Source organism: Candoia aspera, chromosome 10 (assembly GCF_035149785.1).
Source record: "Candoia aspera isolate rCanAsp1 chromosome 10, rCanAsp1.hap2, whole genome shotgun sequence".
Classification (NCBI taxonomy): Eukaryota; Metazoa; Chordata; class Lepidosauria; order Squamata; family Boidae; genus Candoia; species Candoia aspera.
Window position 1 is genome coordinate 21,841,001 of NC_086162.1, and position 18,419 is coordinate 21,859,419.

Below are 18,419 nucleotides of genomic sequence, written 5' to 3' on the forward strand. Positions count from 1 at the left end.
GTAAGGCGGTGTTTGGGTTTCTGCAGTATAGGGTAAAGCTAAAAGTTTCCCTTGACATTAAGTCCAGTCGTGTCCGACTCTAGGGGGCGGTGCTCATCTCCGTTTCAAAGCCGAAGAGCCGGCGTTTGTCCGTAGACACTTCCATGGTCATGTGGCCGGCATGACTAAACGGAACGCCGTCACCTGCCCGCCGAAGCGGTACCTATTGATATTGATCTACTCACATTTGCATGTTTTCGAACTGCTAGGTTGGCAGGAGCTGGGACTAGCAACGGGAGCTTACCCCGTCACGCAGATTCGAACCGCCGACCTTCCGATCGGCAAGCTCAGCAGCTCAGCGGTTTAACCCCCAGCGCTACCGCGTCCCTTAGTATACCTTCTGCGGTATACTAACCCAAAAACTACCCAACCCCATGTTAGCTAAGACTAGCATTTGGGCAAACCCACCCCCAGTTATTTTGGGGATGAAAATATAGGCTGTTGTTTAACTCTTAATGCCAACAGAAAGATTCCAAATGACATTCCAAATGATATTTGGAAACAATATGTTTAAAATGCAAGAGAAACCTTCTCTGTGCCCATCCTCAGCTATTCGGCAATAGCCTTGGAACACCCAGATGTTATACAGATCCTTTGAACTACCCTTGACTAGCAGTCTGGAAGGGCCCCCCGAACTTTTGACACAGCAGGGTGCCATGGCAATTGTACACGTACATATATTTGCTGCGTGTCAGTCCTTGCAGTGTTCTTCACTCCCCCACACACACACCCTGCCATGGCTTCTTCCTCCCAGCTGCTTCCTGCCACATTCACTGTTCTTGCTTCTCAAGCACCCGGGGACTCCCCAGACCTGCCCCTAGCTCTGAGGCCCTTCCTTGTCCTGCCACCTGCTTTTTCCTCTCTGGAACAAGTACCAGCCGTCGCTGGCAGGCAGGGCCCTTCGGGGCTGTCTCTTCCACAGCAGAAGAATCATAGCCATGGTGAACTCGGGACTGTGGGCAACAGGTAAGCAGTGAGGGGCACACTGCAACTTGGAGACATCTCCCTCCCATTGCTTTCTTTCCAGCTCTCTCTCTGGAACGCATTGCCATCTTCTTCTGGAGATTTCTTCGATGCCAAGAAAAAGTTGAATGTAGGGGAGGCCGGCCACAGGCAGGGTGCGGCGATAGGGCAGAAGCATTGCTGACCTTCTTGGCTGCCGCTGGTCCTGCTTTGGAACTCATAATTGCTCTGTCGTAAGCTTCAGGGCTCATTGAAACAAACCCTGATCTGCAGACAAGTAATGGAGGATGTCACAACAAATTTTGTCTGCCTCCAGTCCTGTCTTGCATGGGGTGAAGGGAGGGAGAGGACAGTACTGGGAGAGGTCCTAGTAAGCCTGAGATCAGGGGGAGAGGGTAGGAAGTGGTTGTAAGGGGAGTGGCAGCACTCAGTGATGCCTAAGGATGAGAGGACTTTGGGAAGTATGGAGCAACCCTACACCAAAGATCTGCTTGCTAGATATAAATTAAACACGAAAGCTTTCCCAACCAGCAGAGGGTAAGCTATACCTACTGGATTTCTGTCCAGCTATTCAAGCCACTGGATCCCTGGTTGGAAAAGGAGGATAGTCTAACTAGGAGCACTGGCGAGGGTTTGACTGTCTTGTCAACCAGCCACTGTCGCTGTGCCCCAGACAGCGGTTTGATACACAATCACTGTTCCTTTCCTTGCTGTGAAGTTTTTTCTGCTGATCTCTGCAGATTAAGAAGTTGTTCAGGGCATATCAGCAGGCCAGATGTTGGCCTTGGCTGAAAGCATTGCATTGTTTATTTCTGTGTTTTGTAGGGTGATCCGACTGCTAAACTGAAGGCAGGGTTTGTCGTTTGGAAGAGAATTGTTTTAGTGGACTTTCCTTGGCGTGCAAGATACATTTTGGGAGGCAGGCAGGCAAAAGTGGGAAAGCCCCCTTTCTTTGGAAACCTGCAAAGCGGATGAGCCCTACCTCCTTTTACAACAGGCCACCCCAGTGTTTTTGATCCCAACTTTTCTGCGATGAAGGAGCCGTAGAAAGTGAGGCAGGGGAACTAGGGCTGGCGAGGAAGAGGAGGAGCTCTGCCCGGAGCTACCAAGGAGGCTGGTTTTGGGGCTTCTGTTTTTAGTTCAAGTTTCAGTAAATTGGAGGCTGTTTTTAAACCATCTAAAAATGTGAAAGGGAAGCAGAAGTGAAAGCCGACAAAGAGTGGCCAGCAATTTGGAGAGGGGGGGATGGAAAGCAAATCCCTGGTCCTGACAAAATGGCCAGCTCTTCCTGAAAGGCTTCCTGTATCTCGTGAACTCCTTAAAGAGAAAATCCCACCGGGTACAATTTTTCCAACCTGTGGTGTGTTCCACCAAGAATAAGCCCAGCTTAGTAAAAATTTCTGCAATACTTCATGCCTCCAGGAACTCTGAATTTCATCAGAGAAGTTGCCACTTTCTTTCACCCTGCCTGCTTGTGTTTTTGGGACATCCACTTGATTCTCAGACATTCAGCAAGTGAAGGTTTTCCTCATTTGGAAATTCTAAGAGAAGGGAAACAGTTTTACTTACTCTGTGCCTGTAAGACTGGTGGCTGATAAAGGCTTGGGAGCAGAGCAGAAACAGACATAGTCAAAGTAGTGGTTCTGAACCATTTCTGATTCCAGACGCATCTTCAACCCTAATCTGTAACACTAGACCTACTTTTCCATTCTGGAGCGTGCATTATTCTCTCCCTCTTGCTAGTTATTTTACAAATAAGCTATAATTTCATTGGTTTCATTTTGGATTAGCACAAGATATGAGCCCTTGTTATTTGGAGCCTGTAGCTCTGAAAAACATACCGTCATTTATGGCTTAGCAAAATTTATGTATTTAGCCATGTTTTCTTGTCTCTGCCTCTCCTGCTCCCTGTCTGTTTTTCCTTTTCTTTCTATCTGCATTTCCTCCATCTCCTTCTCTTAAAAAATCTTCAGCAACCAAATCAGTGATGCCTTTGGTCTGACTACTCTAGCACAGGGTTCAACCCAGTGATCAACCCCAACCTACTGTTTGCTTGTTTAAATTATTTGGAGTCCTTCTTTAGAGAAAAACCTTCACAAGGTGGCTTACAACATCTAAAAATTCAAATAATGCTCATAGTTAAGGAGTGAAACAGTGCTGGAAATAATAATATAGAAGCAAAATCAACAATGTCGACAAGAACACAAAAATAACGACATCCGTTTTTATATCACTTTTAACTAGAATTCGTTGCTGTTGACCTTCCTCAACCCAATCAACATCATTCGGATGAAACAATGAGCTTTTTTATTTTTAATCTATAGCAGATTAAACTTTTTTAACAGTGCTGTATTGCAGACTGGTTACTTGAGTGAAAAATGAACAAAAGAGTCAGACACATCCCATATTCAGTGTTTCAATACACAGCCATACTTTGCCATCTTACCATCTTTAATACTTTACATACTTTACCTGCTCGTTTATTTGGACTTTCTGGGCAGCTGTATCAAGGACTTGTACGGAACACTTTATCAAGGTCTTGTACAGAAAATCAGCAAAAATTTTAGTAGGACCCCACCCCCCAATTTACAGAAATGGTATCTTCTGCAGTTCTGTGTAGTGACTCTACACCCAGCATACCACCTGGAAAATTGTTTCCCCTCTAAATAAAGATAAAGTAGGAAGATACTGCCCAGAGTCCCCCTTTTTGGGGGAAATGGGCGGTGATGGAAATTTGAAATTAGAAAAATAAATAAATGAATAAATAAAGATACTTCAGAACTACTTTTTTCCCCCCTTGCTGGACTTTTCAGCCTTTATTATGAGTTAGGAGTTCCTGCTGTACAGTATTTGTCCTGTAAACTCCTTGGCATGCAGAAATTCAGTCAAGGATTAGCTCTCCATTCGTTTTCTGCATATCAAGAAAAGCTTTGCCTATTGAATTTCTGCATGTCAGAAGCCTTGTTAGAGACACATGAACAGAAACACAATTCCAGGTGAAATTTGCTTAAGAAAATCCAATCCTGGGTGCTTTTATCCAAAATGAGAATGACGCTTGAATTTCTTTCAACTCTGAAGAAATTAGGACATTGTTGATGAGAAGATGAATTTAACTTTAAAATAGGCTTCATTATATTTTGGCTGTGCATTACACAATATATACACCTAAGAGGTATTTTTATCTCTCTCATAAAAACCTCCCTTTCAGCTTCTATTCTGTCTCAAAACCAATTTGATTCTTATGAACATAATGCCTCTCTATTATCTTTGATCACAGATTATAGATTGACATTTCTGATTTTTTTTCTCCAGCTGGTATCGTAGCCATGATTATTCCCTTATTACAGAATGCTTGCAGCAATAAATGCCAGTTGTGCAGATCGTGGCGGATATATGAGACTGCCATTTGCCCTGTATTACACTGTGTCTTCAGGGTGGGCTTGATAGAAAGAAGCTGGGGTATGAACTTATGCATTTGCTGTACCAGGAAAAAGCTCCATCTGTTTGCTATCTCTCTGTTGGAGTCAGTTAAAAAGATAGCAAACATAATTCCTTGTGGTCCTGAAATTCATTTTACTACGGGAATTCAGTTCTCCAAGTGCAAACTCTAGTTAGAATGGCATTAGCCTTGCACAAAAGAATATATCAGAAGGTTTTGGGAACCACCAGATTGGCCAAATTACTTTGAAAAATGGAAGAAAAAAACCTGGGGGGGGAGTAGAGCAGAAGTGTCCCATATTTCAGCCTGCTAGCTTCCTGAGGAGGAGTGAAAGAGAAAACCAGACTGGAAAAAGAATAAAACTGACTACTGTAGAAACAGGGGCAGGATGGGCCCTGGATAAGGATAATTTTATCTAGCAACCTTTAGTTATAAGTCTCAACATTTAGTTGCAAGTTCTGAGAATATTTTGCTTCTTTTTTTTCCTGCATGGCATAACCTGAGAACTGGCAGAAGGCAGGGGGAAGTAGGAATGGAGCTATCTTCTAAGGATTGTTTTTTAATACGAAGTAGATGAGGGAATGTAATGATAGATGCTGAAAAGGTTTGTTTCCTTCCTTCCTGTTTTTGTTATGACTGCTGTGTCTTTAATAGGGGCATGTTTGGCTAAATCTGTTGGACTTATCCTTCTCATAGTATGAAGGTAAAATCAGTGATGGCACTGGTTGAACTCCTCCTCTGATGTCCAGTTTTTACAAGCGATAGCTTTCAGTGTTTGCTTACAGACCAAGTGGGATTCCGACTGGTGTTGAATGAATAGGAGAACACAGATAAGCATTTACCACACTGAGCAAGTGACTGCTTGATCCATCAGTTGGCCAAAGGCATTTCTTCCATATCTTCACAATAGAGCTACCAGAACTGGGCTGAAGAAATCCAGATGGCCACTACATGACAGCCCAGAGATGGACCACCTGATAGAAGATGATTCTCCTTTCCATTTGGCAGGAACACGTAGACCACCCAACTGTCCCATTGACTCCCATAAGGATTGTTTAAACACCTCTATGGTCAGCTCTCTGTATCATCCTGTCAAAACCAGAAATTTTACTCCTCCCTTGGTTTTGATCAGGTGCAAAAGTAATCCTCTGACCAGAAAACACAGCGCATAGTTAGTATGAGGTGGTGATTAGAAGATTGGATTGGTAGCAAGAAGACCAAGATCAAGTCCCCACTTGACCATGAGCTCAGAGGTGATGTCTCTTTCTGCCCAAACTATTTCACAGCTTTTTTGTTATGGGGATAAATAAAATGACTCCCCATACACACTGCCTAGAGCTCCATAGAGCAAAGCTGGGCACCTTTGCAGCCCCAACTCTGGAAGCCCTCTGAATATAATCGGCTGCTGTAAACCGATAACATAATTTCCTGCCTTTAGGAGGAGTAAAGAGATGAAAAACAAAAAAATTTCTCGAACTTTCTGAAGGGGAAAAAAAAGGGCCCTACCCACATTGCCTCTCCCCAAATGTTAAGTGCAGCCCGCAGCACTGAAAAGGTTGCACGCCCCTCCTGTAGAGAAAAAGTGGGGTTCAAAGGTAGAATAATTCAATTATCACTAGAAAAAGGGTAGCCTGCTAAATGGGAAGGAGAATTTTACCATTGGGATTGAAAATGGTCAACTGTAGTCAGGGCAAGGTATAGTTAGAACTGTTTACATATGTGCTGGATTAAATAACTTAGCGGCTTCTGGCCCATGTGATGATAGTAAACACCTCCCTGTGTTTTGTACTCAATATTATGCAGTCATTGCTTGTTGATATTCACGCAATGAGAAAACCAAGAGGGTTCCTGAGACTTCTTTGTGCCCCACCAGATCTGTCCTGAGATTTTCCTTAATTCGAAAAGGCTTCATCTCCTTTATTAGTATGACTCATTAAGTTTATGCAAATCAGAGAAGAACAACCAAGCTTGCTCAGAGTGGGAGGATGGGACCAGATGCAGCAACTTGGATGGAATGCTCTAACCTTCTATCATCTAGCCCTTGAGGCAATGAGGTAGGAGGTAAAGGCCAAGGCAAGTGGAATTGGACTAGAAGAGCCCTAGAGGACAAGGGTTAAACGTCATTCCTTTGGTCAGGAAGAAGGTGGAGACCAGGGGCAATATGCTCATGAACGTTTTCCATTGCAGAAGACAAGCTGAGGTGGATTGTTTTCACTCACTTTCAGTTACATCTTATGAAGGTTCAGTCCCATCGGAACTTAGTCATTTCATGCTCTTAGGAATGCAAGTCTGGGTGTCATTCCACCCTACTTCAAGCCACCCAAGTGCTTAAATTGCAATGGTGGGACATCAAATGTGTGTGTGTGTTTGTGTGTGTGAAGGAGGACTATAGTCAAACCCCACCCTCTTTACTTTTGGCTAAGTGATGGATGTGACACTCTTCGGACATGCTATAACAGCATGCCTTTTTGTGCTGCGTTCTTTGGTGCAGGTGGGTGGGAATTTTGGGGGTTGAGGTGAGAATAGGTGGCTATGGTTTCAGGAACCTGCAAAAGATTTTGCTATGTCTGTATCTTTTATGCCATTCTGTCCTAACCTGGAGAAATAGAAGATGGTGTAGGCCTCCTGTTCTGAATGTTTGAACTACTTGAGAAAAATGTGCAGTCTCCCTGAAAAATAGAGGGCCTGCTAAACAATGTGAAATGGGATTCCTTTAAACTAAAACCATGTTAGTGAGGATTTAGCATTAGCAGTACTCTGTCTGTCTGTCTAGCCAGCCAGCCAGCCAGCCAGCACATTTTTCTACCACCCACCTCAGACACAACTCTGGGCGTGGAAAGTCCTTATTATCAATCAGTGAAGTCAGGGACAAGTAATTAATAGGTAGGAAAAGCCCTTCCTTCCTTCCTTCCTTCCTTCCTTCCTTCCTTCCTTCCTTCCTTCCTTCCTTCCTTCCTTCCTTCCTTCCTTCCTTCCTTCCTTCTCAGACTGTCTTCTACATTGATTGGAATTAGATCTGTATGAAATGGGACAGCATTTTAAGGAGAAACAATATAGGTAAGAAGGTGAGCTGTAAAGCAGTTGTGTTTGTTAATGACACCAATTAATTCAGGAAGGTTAAAAAGACAGAGTATTATGCTAGGTTTAAAAAAGTGGTGGTTATGAGATTACCCAATGGCAGAACATCACTGCTGGAAAGAGTGAAGTATCTTGGCTGATGATGACATCATAATGCAAACCTGTAGATTCTTGTGCATCTAATGGACCATGAACAGAAGTTGGCTGGACGCTAGTGATGGGATGGTGTCCTTTTGCAGTCCTGATGCCACTAGATTAGATTACATAGTTTAGATTTGGCTAGGGCAGGTTATTTAGTATATATACTGTAGTATTCTCTAAAAGAGGAAAACAGCCAGGAAATCCAAGCTGGTGGATTGCCAGGGCTGGCCACTCCCAGCATCTGCTGCCAGAGACCACTGCCTCACTCTATCTAATGAGAGGGCTGGCACTATGAATACTACCAACAACCAGTTAGCATAATTTCTTGGAAAGAAATCAATAAATAAAGCTTCATCAGGTCCATGCCCATGATGGAGCCTTTCACATCTATCCACTAATAATGGGCAGACTCAGGGTTAAAAGTACAAACTTCCTGCCTAGGGTGGCTTTGCTTCCTGCCTCAGAATGGGAATAAGCCTGGTTCTCAACTATTGAAGCAACTTGTCAGAAGTAGGTTATTTTTCTCAACTATAATGGGAGAAGATGCTTTAGGAAGAACGATGATATATCAGGGCAAAGTCCTTTTGATCGAGGTAACCAGATGTCTCAGGAAAAACCACAAGTAAGACTTGAAGGTAACCGCCTTACCCTTCTGTCCTCCCTCCAGCAATAGCTTCAGTGCCATTTCACAAAGCCAATAGGCAGCGACATACCTTTTCTTCTCCGTGGCTGTGTTAACCCTCTGTTAAAGCCAGTGATTGTAACCCCATCCCACAACAACAGATTCCTGAAAACAGTAGTTGTCCTAGGAGAATATCAGGCAATGCCTTTCTAGAACAGAATGTGCCCATCTGGTCCTGATATCTAGAGGGAGCCGGGGGCCTGTTGAGGGGTTCCCCTTCCTTACAAGTTCCATGGGGAGTGAACCAGGCAACAGACCTTCCAGTGCTGGCCCCCACTGTTTGGAATACTCTCCCCGGTCCCTGCTTGCATTTCACGGACAACTGAGAACCATTTGGTTTGAGCATCTTTTGGCCTTGGTGGCTTCTGAGCACCTTGGATGTTATTTTATTTATTGGAGTTTTGTATTATTTTATTGTATTACCTACCCACCATAGAGGAGGTGTTTAGATGCTGAAAAGTAAATAGAAAGAATCACAAATTCTTGACACAGTTAAGGGTACCATAGCTGGGCTGCAAAAATCTAGATGATCACTGGATGGCAGCAAAATCTAGTGGTCATCCAGATTTCTGCAGCTCCAGTATTTAGCCCGAACAAAGTATACATTCATTTCTGTTTCCTCTGTGCCTGTTCAATCCATCCATGCATTTGTTGCCCAAATGTTTTAAAATGTTTTCTCTTTTAAAGATCTTTTGTAACGTGCTCAGCAAAAGGTTTGGTTTTAGGTGAGAGTCTCTTATGGGGACAAGAGAGGGGGCTCCTGTGTTCCAAGCAGGAACGTAGCTGTGTAGCCTGGATCTCTCAGGGGTATTTTAGGCTGCTTGCTGAATTACAGTTTTCATTAAAAATAAAACCAAGATTAAACCATTTTATTTCTGGGAGGAGATTTAGGAAAAAAAAAATATGCAGGCAATAGTCTGCCCACTTTTTTTTTTTTTTTTTTAATATAGCTGCCCATCTCACACCAGTGACTCTGGGCAGCTTAGAAAGATTAAAACACAGAAAACCCACAAGCAATAGTTTCAGACATTTCAAAGTTATGCAATGTTAGACTAATTTGTCCTGCATTGGGCATTTATTTTCAGATTTTATACAGTTTGAATTCTGCAGTGCCGATACGAAAAAGTAGGAATGGGCAAACCTGACAGTTTTGGATTTTTTTTTTAATTTCTTCCTTTTTAAATCCATCAATAATGTTGGTTTCTTTCCATTTCTCAGTTTTCCATTTGTTTGTTTGGTCGAAGCCAAGTTATATAGATTTGGCACTGATTTCTGGTCCCTTTTACAGTGTGCCTTTATGTTCAGCACTCATCGGCATTTTCCTTTCCATTCTTTTTCCTTCCTTTTTTTCATAGAAGTAAGAATGTCTAAGCCCTTGGAACTGGAGAAGGTGCGGCTGGAGCTGCAAGAAGAACACACGGGTAAGCTGGTTTGATGGGAAGGATAAGAGTGTATTTATTCATTAATAGCAAAAGGCTCTTGGGGAGGCTGGTTGAAATGAGAACACGCCTTTCCCTTCACTCTCCGCAACTGTGGCCTCTTTGAAGCTAATTCATTTTCCTTCTCCTTTTAAATTTAAGAAAATACTAGAAATACAGTAAGCAGGTGAATGAATAAATAAAGATGAGTCCTGCAGGGTCAGACTCCCATCTTTCCATTGGATAGCCTTGCCAGAAAAGTCAGTCTTGAACCCAGAAATTGGCTTTCATATATATAATTTTTTCCAGTCGTCTGCAAGATATAACAGAGCATTTATGTCCAGTATATAGTATTAATATACTGCTGAGATACCTCAGTGCCACTGTATTGCCTTAGCCAGTTTTGACCATGAATCGGATTTAGTACCAGAAGCAGCGGATGAAGGGGAACAAGAGAGAATGAGGAAGAAAGGGAGGAGGGGTCCTCAGTGCACTGAGAAATGAAGCAGTGAAAAAAAACTATTAACAGTTACTGTTCTGGGAAGGATAAGGAACTAAGCAAAGGAGAATGGCTGAGGACCAAGCAGAAGGAATCAGGCAATGTTTAGTACAAAGGATTGTTACTCATTGGTTTTTTGTGCCACTTCAGCCCTTGAAGCAGTGATGAAAAATCTCCCTGTGGGCCACCATCACCAAATAAATAAAATAAAATAAAATAAAATAAAATGACAATTTTGCTCCATTGGGGAATCCCATTCTCTGTGCAAAGAGAAGCTGGGAGCAAGTGCTTTGTGACTCTGTCTTAATGAATTGCCAAGAATATTCCATTTGTGGATGGCATGAAGAATCATCTCTGCAGGGAGGAAGGGAAGGTGGGACAGAGAGCGATTGTTCCGAAAGAAGGTGTTGGAGGGAATGAATTAGGAGAAGGTGGGGAATGTTCTGAGAGCCACTTTGTCCCTCCAGCTGGAAAATATTCCCCACTATGTTTTAGAGGAAAGAAGAGAAGCCCAACATTCCAGAATGATTCTTAAACTAAACCAAACATTAACCAGACACATGAATAACTTTTTAATGATGAAGCATTATGGATGATCACATAAATCAAATCAAATCAGATCAGTTGTTTAATACAGTCATAGACCAACATAGAAGAAGCATCTATCTGTATCTAAATATAATTATGTAAATAAATTGAACCATTGTGTGTCACAAAAATGATGATTGCTTCTGTTTCCTTATCAGCACTATAAAAAAAAAATCAGTGCCATAATAAGGCTTGCACAGTGATCTTGTTTTTGGAGTTGTCCCAACAAAGGGTATGAACTTAAAATACACTAGACCAGTGTTTCTCAACCTTGGCAACTTTTAAGATGGGTGGACTTCAACTCCCAGAAAACCCAGAAGTCCACCCATCTTAAAGTCACCAAGGTTGAGAAACACTGCAGTAGACAATGCATTGTATTCTAGGCATATTTGAAGTCTCCTTTTTATTCAGCTCACCCCTTGATGTGTTGTTCTGGAGTGTGTTATCCATCCCAACGCATAGGGGTTATCAGTGGCCTAAACTCAGTGATTTATATTTTGAAATAACGCAGCAATATCGTAGAAACTTCGTCACCAGAAATGGAGTTCTTCCGGTCACTGTAAGCAGCAGAGGTAGGCGCAGGAGCTATAAAGGAATGCGAGAAAAAAACAGGTGGACCAGCCTCTGAGGGATCTATAATGGAGAATGTGAGATAGGGGTGGATTGTTCAGAACAAACTGGGGATTCTTGAGACTATTTTAGTATGGACCCTGTGTGGTGAATTTAACTTCTTTGCTTCTAGATACAGAAAGAAATGGACCTGACACAAACCATCAGGTGAGAACATTTGGGCAGGAGCAGGAGGTATAAAGTGGGATTAGGGAAGTAGTAGTATCTTGAGGTGGGCCACAGTCTTAGATTGTCAATGCTGATGTTGTTTCATGTTCTCCCTTTTAGACTCAGCAGAACAAGCCTTCCCCGTTCTCCCCATCCCCAACCATCACGGGCACCAAGGTAAGTCCTGTCTTTTCTCGGTCCCATTTCTTCCCTAGGAGGAATTTTCTCCCATAGGTGGAAGAGGTAGCAAATGCCCAATTCAACTGTGATACTAATAGCCATCACCAAGAAGGTTTCAACACAGTCCAGCTGTGGAATTCCTGTGAATCTGGCCTAAACTGCAGATAAGGAACAAGCTCTCTGTGTTCTTACTGTACCCTAACATGCCAGATCATGCTGTTCCTCTCAGGTAGCCACCTTCTTTCTCCACATGAAGACTCTATAACCTACTCGCATGATGGAAGAATCATCTTCGCTGGTTCACACACATATTGTAATAATTATCAATCTGTTTATATATCTGTTCTGACTCCTGGATGTAGCTATGATTGCTGCAGAGGAGATGGCATTTCAGATAATTCTGTCTCTACATTAACTTCCTCCAGTGCAGTGGGGTGTTATTTGTATTTATTTATTGGCCATACTTCAAGCTAATTTTTTCGGTAGTGACTTGCATTTATCTTTTATCAATGAATTTAATTTAATTTATTGGATTTGTAAGACTGCCCAGTTCAAAATAACTCTGGGTGGTATACAATATTAAAAACAGATAAAAAAACAACAATTATCAGAATATAATGGCGACACAGACAAATCAAAATATCTCCACATAGTCAAGATCTCTGTGAAGGACCGCGCCATCCAGATTAGCCTAAGGGCTGGGTAATAAGGCCAAGGTGGGGGCCATGCAAATCTCAGGGGATACTGTCTAGGCTTATGCCTGCTTTCCTAGCTTTAAAACTGCATAGGCTGGTCTTTATGACAAGCATACAAACATCTTATTTGTCAATGACTATATACACACAATCTTTTTAAGTCTTAGCAGTATGATGGAAAAGGGTGTCATAGCCCATCATTCAACACACCAATTTTTTAATTGCCCCTCTATCTGTGTCTGTCCCGGGTCTGTTAAGCTTTGAAATGAGACAGAAACCTTCAAAGCTTGCTTTGCCCAGGGAGTGATGCTGTGGCATGACTGTGTGTATGTGTATATATATATAAATGGATTAATCACTTGCATTTTGATTAACTGATTCTACAGAAAAAAATTTGCATATTGCCCAAACCACAATCTGTTCCTTTTTCTTTTTCTTTGAGACATTGAAGACAGAATTAGATAACTTCAACAGCTCAGCTTTTGACATCATTTAAAAAGTTGCACTCTCTGCCATAATGCAAACAAATCTAGGTGGCCCTTCCCAGATGGCAGGCTGCTTCCATGGAAATCCTGAAACACCTTCCCAACAAGTGCCTGGGCTGGTCATAGCAGGTGAAAATTGTGCTTGCAAAGGAGGAACCTGAGTGGAAGTGCCCTGTGCTTTTGTTATCAGCAAGATAGGAACTTGTGAATCAAGATAGGTTTAAGGGGGGAATTCCCTGCGCTCCAACCCGGGCAGCAAAACAGGAAGCCAAGTAACGATAAATCATCTTCCACTGGTCAGTGGGCGGGATGTGAATGTATTGCATTGTTTCTTGTCCCTCCGAGGGGCTTGCTGCTAAATATCTGCAATGTGGCATTAGATATTCAAGTTGCAGAATTTGGATTGCCTTGCCTGGAATTCCTGAACTCGAAGTGCTCAGCATCTTGGCTGCAGTTCAGGGTCTCCACTGAATCGCCCCCTTTTCCCTGCAGGAACCCCAGGCTCCGTCTGCCCAGTGCAAGATACTTCGTACAGCTGCCTCATTTCCTTTTTTGACTCTTGGTTCCAGAGTGAGACAGAACTATTTTCTTCAGAGGAGGGAGCTTCAGGGCTTTACAAAACTCGCACACACACACACAAGAAAGAAGCCATCAACTCTGTACTTGTAATAATGGAGCTTGGGCAAAAGAAGGAAGCAGCAGGGCTAGAAAGATGTGGAGTTAGAAAGCAAACTGCCATCATCATCATCATCATCATTATTATTCCCCTCCAGATCAAAGCTGAAGACTCTACAGAAATGCCTCCGGCCCCGGCCCCGGCCCCGGCCCCAGCCCCGGCCCCCCAAGCTCAGCAGCCGCACCTACCCCAGGCACAGCTTATGTTAGCAGGCAGCCAACTTGCCGGGGTAAGTTTCTGCAGCACCGCAGGACCGACTTTGGGGTGAAGTGAGGTGAGGTGGAACAGAACGATCATGTTCCTGGGAACAAAACCTCTTGAACTATTTCTACGCTGCGTATTGCAATCAGTTGAAGAAAGTGGAGGAGGGAGGTTGCAGTCTGCTGGCAAGAGAGCAGGCATTCTCTTTAGGGTCAGATCATACAATATGTGCAACAAATGGAGACTCTTTATGACAGCGTTTCTGAACCTTGGCGACTTTAAGAGGGGTGGACTTCAACTAAGTACAATTACTAAGTACAATTGTACTTCAAATAAGTACAATTACAAAATGAATTCTTTCTCTAAGACAGCGTTTCTGAACCTTGGCGACTTTAAGAGGGGTGGACTTCAACTCCCAGAATTCCCCAGCCAGCAATGCTGGCTGGGGAATTCTGGGAGTTGAAGTCCACCCCTCTTAAAGTCGCCAAGGTTCAGAAACACTGCTCTGTGCCGAGCATACTTAAATAGTTTATTGTGTCTATACGTTACTTATGTAGATGATTATTTATTTAGAAACCTATTGAATAATTGAAAAAGCCATGTATGATAAGGTCAATGCTGCCTTGACTTGGGAATATTGTTGAAACATTGCTGCATTCCTATTATTTCGAGAGATTGATCTTGGGGTAATATTTTATTTTCTTGATGTATTCCATTTATCCCCTGCATTTTTGCTAAGCACTCACGTCTGAATTTTGAGTACGTGAACTAAATAGTCTTGTTCTTGCACATCAAAAGCGTCTTTTCCACATCAAACTCTGGCTAAGTTACTGGGTGATCCAAAATAGTAAAGAAATACCAAGTAGGGCTTATTTGTATTTTGGTGCTACTATTTTATTTCTGTTTCCATGGATGATGGATGATGATGGTAGGTGGGAGATGATGACGGTAAGATGGTAGGTGGGAGATAGCTGGAAAGAATTTTGTTTGGAGCTCTGTGGTCAACCCTTCCCCATATGGTGGCATCTCGACAGCATAAGCAGGTGCCATGAAAGCCATAATTCCCAGACAACTGGTCTATATCAGATTGGGAAAGGCTGACTGAGCCTAAAAAATGAAGGTAGTTTTGGAGCCCCACTCTCTCTTCAGTTGCGCATGTCAGGGCTCTTCTCGGATGGACGGAGGCTGGGGAAGAAGAAGGAGGAGATCGCTCAGCCTCTGCCCCAAAGGTGGTCAGGGAAGGCACTCTGATCCCACCCTGCGTAGTAAAGCTCTGCTGATGCTTCCCTCTTATCAGCGACCCACCCCATCCCTCCTGTGCCTTTTCCAGTGGACAAGGAGAAATCCAACAGGTGCACATTTCCCTGAACTTCCCCAGATGACAATGAGCAACACACCCTCTTCTCTCCCACCTGGCCAAGTGCTCCTTGTGCGTGAGCCCAGTCTCTGTCAGGAGAAGAACTGCATGGCTGCCCTACTTGAGAAAGTTTCTGGCTCTTTGCTGAGGGCAGGGAATGTGGTTGACTAACTTGCTTCTTCCTTCTCTCTGATTTATCCTCTTTGCCTCCCTCCCTCCCTCCCTCCCTCCCTCCCTTCCTTCTCTCATCTCCATTCTTCGTGTGGGATTGTCTCTCTGCCTCCTGCTTGCTACCCGCCCTGCTGCCTTCTTCTTGCCCTCTCCCATACAGCTCACTGCCCTGATGCCCGCCCAACAGCAGCTGCTCCTGCAGCAGGCGCAAGCACAGCTTTTGGCAGCTGCCGTGCAGCAGTCTAATGCTGCTGCCGCTGCTGCCGCCTCTCAGCAACCCGGGGCTGAACTGCCAGCAGCACAGAGCCAGCCCCAGACGCCCCAGCTGGCCTTGTCCCAACCAATCCAGCTCACGGCACAGGTAAGGGCTTGTGCACGAAACAGGGAGCTTTCCAGGGCCGGCCACAACAGGTTTTCTGCACTGCCAGGTCACCTCCCCACCGAAGGGAGGTCTATCAGTCCTGGAGGGTCCTAAAATGGCCCGAGGCACGGGCCGGCCTGTATTGTCCACTGAAACTGGTCACGTAGTCATCGCCTCTTTTCTGGGAAGATCAGGGGACCCACAGTTCTACGGAAGAAAAGTGCTGGTGCTCTCAGGGCATGTATAATTCCCAGGACTCTCTGATGAAGTTCACCCTCGTCAAAAAGTTGGGTATCAATGTGCTGCGCAGAGATGAATCCACCGTATTTCTCCTCCCGCTTCTTTCTCCTCTAGGATATCCAGCAGCTGCTGCAGCTCCAGCAGTTAGTCCTCGTCCCAGGGCACCACCTCCAGCCACCTGCACAGTTCCTGCTGCCACAGGCCCAGCAGGGACAGCAAGGTGAGAAGATTTCACCTGCAGGTAGGGGACAGCCGTCCCCCCAGATGGGCTAGAATCAGTTGCTGGGACCTGCAGCCTGCCTGATAGCCAGCAAGGATGGGCGGGTTGTGGTGCAAGACGTCTGGATGTCGGTAGGTTAGGGAAGGCGGGGTGATGGGAAGTGTAGGTCAGCGAGGACTGCTTCTGGGGAAAGGATTTTCGGACAGGCCCCAATTAACCCCACCCAATCACTTCTCTGTCCTTGCAGTTGTCTCCCACATCTGGGGCACTTTCTGTTCCATTCTTCTTGGGAGGCCTGACAGTGGGAATCAATTTCCCCAACCAGCCATTTTAAAAATAATTTACCTCGCTTAATATGCTTTTCCTGAATTACATTATTCACATTAAAGGGATTCTTTATGTAGGCTACACTGCCCAACTTCTTTCTTAACATTTAAATGAATTTTAGAGCAAAGCTACAGATGGAAAAGCGAAAAGAAAAGTAAGCTGCTGAAATGGAGTTGAGTGCAGAAGCAGCAGATTTAAGAAAACACAATTTTTAAGAGTCCAAAGATTGTTACGGTTACGTGCACATTTGGCTGGGGGGGGCAAAGAATTTTATATGTGCCATCATGCAAATCAGGGGTACCTGCAGGGTGTCCACAACATTGTACATAAATAACGTGCAGAACTTCAATCACACCATCATAGCTGCCATCTTGACTTTTTTTGTACTACAGGTAGTCCTTGACTTATGACCGCAATAGGGACCAGAAAATTCATCGTTAAATGGCACAGTCATTAAGCGAGGCACCACATGACCTCACCCAATTTCATGACATTTTGTGGTGGTCATTAAGTGAATCATGTGGTCGTTAAGCAAATCATGCAGTTGTTAAGTGAAACATGTGGTTCCCCATTGGTTCTGCTTGTTGGAAGCCAGCTGGGAAGGTCACAAATGGCGATCACATGATCCTGGGACACTGCATCTATCGTAAATGCATGCCAGTTGCCAAGCGCCCAAATTCTGATCATGTGACCATGGGGATGTTGTGATAGTTGTAAATGTCACAAGTCACTTTTTCCAGCAGCATCGTAACTTTGAACGGTTGCTAAACGAACAGTTGTAGGTTGAGGACTACTTGTATACCCTGCAAACATCCCTGGTGCACACGATGCAATTTACATACTTGCATCAGATGCCAAGGCAACGTTATATAATTATGGCATTGGTGTGATGATGTCATGATACACATGCCATTTTGATGCCCTTGTAGCTTGTTACAGGTGTTGCTGCTTACCAGTGAACTAAACGGGGCTGTAACTTTGCACACAAAGGACCAGAGTACGCTGGGTCTCTTCAGAGCGAAGCAAAGTCATTTCCTCCCTCTCTTCCCCACAGGGCTGCTTCCGACACCAAATCTATTTCAGCTACCTCAGCAAAATCCAGGGAGCCTCCTGTCGAACCAGCCTCGTGCAGGACTCCCAGCACAGGTGAGCGAGGAAGGAGGGGTCCTCTGTGTAAGAGGCGCAGTGCAGTAAAGAAGGAAATAAATCCCGTGCAAATATTCTGGTTGTGGTCTTATGCCCCTGTTCTTTTTGTTTTCTTTTTTTAAAAAAAACGATTATACTGGTTTACTTTCTCCAGTAATAAATTCAGTTGCGAGAATTTGAGCCCTGAATCTCAGTGAGCAAATGCTTCTACTCCTTTTTTTTTTTAAATAAATTTTATCAAAAGTTTTACAAAGAACATAAAAACTAACACAAACTACTAAAAAGTAAAAGGAGCAAAGAAAGAAAAAAGAAAAAGTGCAGAAAGAGGGGACAAAAAGAAATAGAAGCAGCTTCCGATTTCTTCTGCAGCAAATATAAGTACAATTACAAAATGAATTCTTTCTCTATGGCAGCATTTCTGAACCATGGCGACTTTAAGAGGGGTGGACTTCAACTCCCAGAATTCCCCAGCCAGCAGAAACACTGCTCTTACGATTACAATTTTTTTTAAAAGCTCCCTTTTTTCTATTACCCATTTTTTTTCCTAATCATCAAAACCACAAACCATAAGTGCATTTTTTCCCCATTTGATGCAAAAAGTTTAGCACGTCCCTCCATTCCTAACCCCCCAAACATGGAAAGAAGGAAGTGGATTTTTCCACTGTTGGTGGGAAGTACCTCCCATCTTGGCCCAGGCATAGCATGGGCTATTAAGTGAACGGTGAGTAGTGAGGTT

The 18,419-nt window shown here is 43.8% G+C and overlaps 1 protein-coding gene across 2 annotated transcripts in view; it reads left to right on the forward strand.

The window, feature by feature from the left end:
* Positions 1-885: 885 nt before the first annotated feature.
* The window catches only part of POU2F2 (POU class 2 homeobox 2), a 31,577-nt gene continuing 14,043 nt past the window's right edge, over positions 886-18,419 (forward strand). Inside the window, exons 1-8 of one of the 2 annotated variants that reach the window (XM_063312458.1) lie at positions 886-1,005; positions 9,698-9,763; positions 11,590-11,624; positions 11,745-11,801; positions 13,758-13,889; positions 15,550-15,750; positions 16,105-16,210; positions 17,592-17,683. In XM_063312458.1, coding sequence (XP_063168528.1) covers positions 978-1,005; positions 9,698-9,763; positions 11,590-11,624; positions 11,745-11,801; positions 13,758-13,889; positions 15,550-15,750; positions 16,105-16,210; positions 17,592-17,683 — 717 coding nt within the window. In that variant the 5' untranslated portion in view covers positions 886-977. The remainder of the gene's footprint in view (positions 1,006-9,697; positions 9,764-11,589; positions 11,625-11,744; positions 11,802-13,757; positions 13,890-15,549; positions 15,751-16,104; positions 16,211-17,591; positions 17,684-18,419) is intronic. The other variant, XM_063312457.1, reaches the window with a different exon arrangement.